Consider the following 7,912-nt stretch of genomic DNA (forward strand, 5'->3'; position numbering starts at 1 on the left):
CATCCTCATACTGCCCTTCCCTTCCAGACATTGGAGGGTGTCTGGGGTCTGAGTTCAGCTACATGGAGGGGCACTTCTCTGCAAGAGAATGGGGGCTCTATGCCCCTTCCCAGTGAGGGGGGGGGGGGGGGGTTCTCTCTCTCTCCTTGGGAGGGGATTGGTTTTAGGGACCCTTCTCTTTTACTGTGGGGACCCTTCTTTCTCCTATGAGGGACCTTTGGGCACCCCTCTCTCCTACTGTGGTGCAGGGGTAAATGGGGACCCTTCTCTCTGCTGCGGGGGGGTGGCGCGGTTGACGGGGGGACCCGTCTCTCCTCCTGTGGGGGGGGTGACGGGGGGACCCGTCTGTCTCCTCCTGTGGGGGGGGTGACGGGGGGACCCGTCTGTCTCCTCCTGTGGGGGGGGTGACGGGGGGACCCGTCTGTCTCCTCCTGTGGAGGGGTGACTGGGGGACCCGTCTGTCTACAGATCCAGCCCACAGCGCTGCTCAGTGCCCATATTCGGCCACTGCCGTACTCTGCAGCAATACTCGCCAACACTCTGCAATACAACAAGTCATTTTTATTTTATTTTACCAAATTTTTTTCAGTCTTTTTTGATTTATTGCACAAAAAATAAAAAACCCAGCGGTGATAAAATGCCACCAAAAGAAAGCTCTATTTGTGTGAAAAAAAAGTACAAACATTTTCATATGGGTAGCATATTGCATGACTGAGTAATTGTCATTCAAAGTGCGAGATCACCGAAAGATAATTGGTCTGATGGGGGGTGGGGGGGGGGTGTTTAAGTGCCCGGTGGGTAAGTGGTTAATAATAATTTTTACTCCCATCCCACCCGCTCTATAACCAAAAGATGGCTACAGCACCGGCTTAATTTGCCGCGAGGGCGTTGTGTGATCGGACTGATCACAGATCGGGGTAAAGGGCCAATCACAGCGGCCCTTTATCACATGATCAGCTGTGTCCAATGACAGCTGATCGGAGAACTAAACAGAAGCCGGTTATCTGCCTTCCTTTCCTCACACTGACAGTATGAGGCGAGTCGATGATGCCTCGTGTTACAGGGACATCGGTACTGACAGCCGGTGTGCCCGGGGCAGTGCCCCGCCGCCGGTGTGCCCGGGGAGTGCCTCGCCGCCCGTGAAGGATAAAAATGACCTGCTGGCAAAAATTAAATTTTTTTTGCAAACAATAACAAGCCCCCAGTTGTGATTAACCCCTTCAGTACTGAGCGCTCTCCCCCCTTGCTGCCCAGGCCATGTTCAGATCTCACACTTGGGATGACAATTACGCGGTCGTGCTACACGGTGCACACAGGACATTTATATCATTTCACACAAATAGATATCTTTTCATGGGGTGGTGTGTGTGTGTGTGTGTGTGTGTGTGTGTGTGTGTGTGTGTGTCTTTTTTCTAAAAAAAAAAAGACGAGGGGGGTGACGTGTAACACCTGGGGGGGGTCTCTTCTCACCACATGCCGTCCAGTTTTTATTTCTGCATTACAAAAGCATGTGATGTAGAATGTAGATTGTATGATGTTCAGTGGCACAGTTCACACCAGTGCTTGCAGTAGAACATGCTGCGTTTTTCCTGCACTGCACTGGAACGCTATAAAACACACCGGAACACGCATGACCTTTTTTGAGGATTAAGAAGAGGGGGAACAACTGCACCGAAACGCATCAAAACGCACATGCAGAAAAGCGTGACAAATCCGAACTGCATCTCTATGGTGTGAAGCGGCCCTGAGAGATGATTGTGGAGGGAGAAACACGTTGTCACTTTGTGTTCATCGGATTGTTAGAAATGCAATGATTTCCATTGATCAGGGTGTAGTGCTGAGTATCCGACACACATCTGATTATCGATTATCTCTTCTCTTCCAGACGATCGCTCTGCTTAATATTTACCGCAACCCACAGAACTCCTCCCAGTCAGCAGATGGGATGCGTTGTAAGTATCTCCTCCCCCCATGTCCCCTGACATCCCCTCCCCCTGTGTGTACCCAGCGTCTGTCCTCTGACATCCCCTCCCCCTGTTGTACCCAGCGTCTGTCCCCTGACACCACCTCCCCCTGGTGTGTACCCAGCGTCTGTCCCCTGACATCCCCTCCCCCTGTGTGTACCCAGCGTCTGTCCTCTGACATCCCCTCCCCCTGTGTGTACCCAGCGTCTGTCCTCTGACACCACCTCCCCCTGTGTGTACCCAGCGTCTGTCCCCTGACGTCCCCTCCCCCTGTGTGTACCCAGCGTCTGTCCCCTGACGTCCCCTCCCCCTGTGTGTACCCAGCGTCTGTCCCGTGTCCCCTGACGTCCCTTCCCCCCCCCCTGTGTGTACCCAGCGTCTGTCCCGTGTCCCCTCCCCCTGTGTGTACCCAGCATCTGTCCCCTGACGTCCCCTCCCCCTGTGTGTACCCAGCGTCTGTCCCCTGACGTCCCCTCCCCCTGTGTGTACTCAGCATCTGTCCCCTGATGTCCCCTCCCCCTGTGTGTACCCAGCGTCTGTCCCTTGTTACCCGACGTCCCTTCCCCCCTGTGTGTACCCAGCGTCTGTCCCGTGTCCCTTGACACCCCCTCCCCCAGCGTCTGTCCTGTGTGGGGGGTCTGCCATGGTTGTAGATGTGGGTATGTGATGCCGGTGTTGTGTTTATCCAGCAGGTGCCGTGAGCGATGTGGAGATGCAGGAACATTATGACGAGTTTTTTGAGGTAAGAGAATGATTGACCATCTCCATCTGATCACTGAGATTATAATGTGTCCACCTTCTGCTCTACTGACTCCGGAGATCAGAGACAGTGCTGAGTATACAATGTATCCTGTGTGTCCTGTGCCGACTCCGGAGCTCAGAGACAGTGCTGAGTATACAATGTATTCTGTGTGTCCTGTACTGACTCCGGAGCTCAGAGACAGTGCTGAGTATACAATGTATTCTGTGTGTCCTGTACTGACTCCGGAGCTCAGAGACAGTGCTGAGTATACAATGTATTCTGTGTGTCCTGTACTGACTCCGGAGCTCAGAGACAGTGCTGAGTATACAATGTATTCTGTGTGTCCTGTGCCGACTCCGGAGCTCAGAGACAGTGCTGAGTATACAATGTATTCTGTGTGTCCTGTGCTGACTCCGGAGCTCAGAGACGGTGCTGAGTATACAATGTATTCTGTGTGTCCTGTGCTGACTCCGGAGCTCAGAGACAGTGCTGAGTATACAATGTATTCTGTGTGTCCTGTACTGACTCCGGAGCTCAGAGACAGTGCTGAGTATACAATGTATTCTGTGTGTCCTGTACTGACTCCGGAGCTCAGAGACAGTGCTGAGTATACAATGTATTCTGTGTGTCCTGTGCTGACTCCGGAGCTCAGAGACAGTGCTGAGTATACAATGTATTCTGTGTGTCCTGTACTGACTCCGGAGCTCAGAGACAGTGCTGAGTATACAATATATTCTGTGTCCTGTGCTGACTCCGGAGCTCAGAGACAGTGCTGAGTATACAATGTATTCTGTGTGTCCTGTACTGACTCCGGAGCTCACAGACAGTGCTGAGTATACAATGTATTCTGTGTGTCCTGTGCTGACTCCGGAGCTCAGAGACAGTGCTGAGTATACAATATATTCTGTGTCCTGTGCTGACTCCGGAGCTCAGAGACAGTGCTGAGTATACAATGTATTCTGTGTCCTGTACTGACTCCGGAGCTCAGAGGCAGTGCTGAGTATACAATATATTCTGTGTCCTGTGCTGACTCCGGAGCTCAGAGACAGTGCTGAGTATACAATGTATTCTGTGTGTCCTGTACTGACTCCGGAGCTCAGAGACAGTGCTGAGTATACAATATATTCTGTGTCCTGTACTGACTCCGGAGCTCAGAGACAGTGCTGAGTATACAATGTATTCTGTGTGTCCTGTACTGACTCCGGAGCTCAGAGACAGTGCGGAGTATACAATGTATTCTGTGTGTCCTGTGCTGACTCCGGAGCTCAGAGACAGTGCTGAGTATACAATGTATTCTGTGTGTCCTGTACTGACTCCGGAGCTCAGAGGCAGTGCTGAGTATACAATATATTCTGTGTCCTGTGCTGACTCCGGAGCTCAGAGACAGTGCTGAGTATACAATGTATTCTGTGTGTCCTGTACTGACTCCGGAGCTCAGAGACAGTGCTGAGTATACAATGTATTCTGTGTGTCCTGTACTGACTCCGGAGCTCAGAGACAGTGCTGAGTATACAATGTATTCTGTGTGTCCTGTACTGACTCCGGAGCTCAGAGACAGTGCTGAGTATACAATGTATTCTGTGTGTCCTGTGCTGACTCCGGAGCTCAGAGACAGTGCTGAGTATACAATGTATTCTGTGTGTCCTGTGCTGACTCCGGAGCTCAGAGACAGTGCTGAGTATACAATGTATTCTGTGTCCTGTGCCGACTCCGGAGCTCAGAGACAGTGCTGAGTATACAATATATTCTGTGTCCTGTACCGACTCCGGAGCTCAGAGACAGTGCTGAGTATACAATGTATTCTGTGTGTCCTGTACTGACTCCGGAGCTCAGAGACAGTGCTGAGTATACAATATATTCTGTGTCCTGTACTGACTCCGGAGCTCAGAGACAGTGCTGAGTATACAATATATTCTGTGTCCTGTACTGACTCCGGAGCTCAGAGACAGTGCTGAGTATACAATGTATTCTGTGTGTCCTGTACTGACTCCGGAGCTCAGAGACAGTGCTGAGTATACAATGTATTCTGTGTGTCCTGTGCTGACTCCGGAGCTCAGAGACAGTGCTGAGTATACAATGTATTCTGTGTGTCCTGTGCTGACTCCGGAGCTCAGAGACAGTGCTGAGTTATACAATGTATTCTGTGTCCTGTGCCGACTCCGGAGCTCAGAGACAGTGCTGAGTATACAATGTATTCTGTGTGTCCTGTACTGACTCCGGAGCTCAGAGACAGTGCTGAGTATACAATGTATTCTGTGTGTCCTGTACTGACTCCGGAGCTCAGAGACAGTGCTGAGTATACAATGTATTCTGTGTGTCCTGTACTGACTCCGGAGCTCAGAGACAGTGCTGAGTATACAATGTATTCTGTGTGTCCTGTACTGACTCCGGAGCTCAGAGACAGTGCTGAGTATACAATGTATTCTGGTGTCCTGTACTGACTCCGGAGCTCAGAGACAGTGCTGAGTATACAATATATTCTGTGTCCTGTACTGACTCCGGAGCTCAGAGACAGTGCTGAGTATACAATGTATTCTGTGTGTCCTGTACTGACTCCGGAGCTCAGAGACAGTGCGGAGTATACAATGTATTCTGTGTGTCCTGTGCTGACTCCGGAGCTCAGAGACAGTGCTGAGTATACAATGTATTCTGTGTGTCCTGTACTGACTCCGGAGCTCAGAGGCAGTGCTGAGTATACAATATATTCTGTGTCCTGTGCTGACTCCGGAGCTCAGAGACAGTGCTGAGTATACAATGTATTCTGTGTGTCCTGTACTGACTCCGGAGCTCAGAGACAGTGCTGAGTATACAATGTATTCTGTGTGTCCTGTACTGACTCCGGAGCTCAGAGACAGTGCTGAGTATACAATGTATTCTGTGTGTCCTGTACTGACTCCCGGAGCTCAGAGACAGTGCTGAGTATACAATGTATTCTGTGTGTCCTGTGCTGACTCCGGAGCTCAGAGACAGTGCTGAGTATACAATGTATTCTGTGTGTCCTGTGCTGACTCCGGAGCTCAGAGACAGTGCTGAGTATACAATGTATTCTGTGTCCTGTGCCGACTCCGGAGCTCAGAGACAGTGCTGAGTATACAATATATTCTGTGTCCTGTACCGACTCCGGAGCTCAGAGACAGTGCTGAGTATACAATGTATTCTGTGTGTCCTGTACTGACTCCGGAGCTCAGAGACAGTGCTGAGTATACAATATATTCTGTGTCCTGTACTGACTCCGGAGCTCAGAGACAGTGCTGAGTATACAATATATTCTGTGTCCTGTACTGACTCCGGAGCTCAGAGACAGTGCTGAGTATACAATGTATTCTGTGTGTCCTGTACTGACTCCGGAGCTCAGAGACAGTGCTGAGTATACAATGTATTCTGTGTGTCCTGTGCTGACTCCGGAGCTCAGAGACAGTGCTGAGTATACAATGTATTCTGTGTGTCCTGTGCTGACTCCGGAGCTCAGAGACAGTGCTGAGTATACAATGTATTCTGTGTCCTGTGCCGACTCCGGAGCTCAGAGACAGTGCTGAGTATACAATGTATTCTGTGTGTCCTGTACTGACTCCGGAGCTCAGAGACAGTGCTGAGTATACAATATATTCTGTGTCCTGTACTGACTCCGGAGCTCAGAGACAGTGCTGAGTATACAATGTATTCTGTGTGTCCTGTACTGACTCCGGAGCTCAGAGACAGTGCTGAGTATACAATGTATTCTGTGTGTCCTGTACTGACTCCGGAGCTCAGAGACAGTGCTGAGTATACAATGTATTCTGTGTGTCCTGTACTGACTCCGGAGCTCAGAGACGGTGCTGAGTATACAATGTATTCTGTGTGTCCTGTACTGACTCCGGAGCTCAGAGACAGTGCTGAGTATACAATGTATTCTGTGTGTCCTGTACTGACTCCGGAGCTCAGAGACAGTGCTGAGTATACAATGTATTCTGTGTGTCCTGTGCTGACTCCGGAGCTCAGAGACAGTGCTGAGTATACAATGTATTCTGTGTGTCCTGTACTGACTCCGGAGCTCAGAGACAGTGCTGAGTATACAATGTATTCTGTGTGTCCTGTACTGACTCCGGAGCTCAGAGACAGTGCTGAGTATACAATGTATTCTGTGTGTCCTGTACTGACTCCGGAGCTCAGAGACGGTGCTGAGTATACAATGTATTCTGTGTGTCCTGTACTGACTCCGGAGCTCAGAGACAGTGCTGAGTATACAATGTATTCTGTGTGTCCTGTACTGACTCCGGAGCTCAGAGACAGTGCTGAGTATACAATGTATTCTGTGTGTCCTGTACTGACTCCGGAGCTCAGAGACAGTGCTGAGTATACAATGTATTCTGTGTGTCCTGTACTGACTCCGGAGCTCAGAGACAGTGCTGAGTATACAATGTATCCTGTGTGTCCTGTGCTGACTCCGGAGCTCAGAGACGGTGCTGAGTATACAATGTATTCTGTGTGTCCTGTACTGACTCCGGAGCTCAGAGACAGTGCTGAGTATACAATGTATTCTGTGTGTCCTGTACTGACTCCGGAGCTCAGAGACAGTGCTGAGTATACAATGTATTCTGTGTGTCCTGTGCTGACTCCGGAGCTCAGAGACAGTGCTGAGTATACAATGTATTCTGTGTGTCCTGTACTGACTCCGGAGCTCAGAGACAGTGCTGAGTATACAATGTATCTGTGTGTCCTGTGCTGACTCCGGAGCTCAGAGACAGTGCTGAGTATACAATGTATTCTGTGTGTCCTGTACTGACTCCGGAGCTCAGAGACAGTGCTGAGTATACAATGTATTCCTGTGTGTCCTGTGCTGACTCCGGAGCTCAGAGACAGTGCTGAGTATACAATGTATTCTGTGTGTCCTGTACTGACTCCGGAGCTCAGAGACAGTGCTGAGTATACAATGTATCCTGTGTGTCCTGTACTGACTCCGGAGCTCAGAGACAGTGCTGAGTATACAATGTATTCTGTGTGTCCTGTACAGACTCCGGAGCTCAGAGACAGTGCTGAGTATACAATGTATTCTGTGTGTCCTGTACTGACTCCGGAGCTCAGAGACAGTGCTGAGTATACAATGTATTCTGTGTGTCCTGTACTGACTCCGGAGCTCAGAGACAGTGCTGAGTTACAATGTAATCTGTGTGTGTCCTTGTGCTGACTCCGGAGCTCAGAGACAGTGCTGAGTATACAATGTATTCTG

The 7,912-nt window shown here is 50.1% G+C and overlaps 1 protein-coding gene across 1 annotated transcript in view; it reads left to right on the forward strand.

Annotated features, from left to right (window-relative positions):
• The window catches only part of LOC143956651 (splicing factor U2AF 35 kDa subunit-like), a gene marked incomplete at its 3' end in the record, with an annotated part of 19,631 nt that extends 16,925 nt beyond the window's left edge, over positions 1 to 2,706 (forward strand). The window contains 2 exon segments of the mRNA XM_077466840.1: positions 1,886 to 1,952; positions 2,654 to 2,706. Of these exon segments, the coding sequence (XP_077322966.1) occupies positions 1,886 to 1,952; positions 2,654 to 2,706 (120 nt within the window).
• Positions 2,707 to 7,912: the final 5,206 nt, after the last annotated feature.

Source organism: Lithobates pipiens, unplaced genomic scaffold, assembly GCF_037356315.1.
Source record: "Lithobates pipiens isolate NorthernLeopardFrog02 unplaced genomic scaffold, aLitPip1_a1.2 Scaffold_395, whole genome shotgun sequence".
Taxonomy (NCBI): Eukaryota; Metazoa; Chordata; class Amphibia; order Anura; family Ranidae; genus Lithobates; species Lithobates pipiens.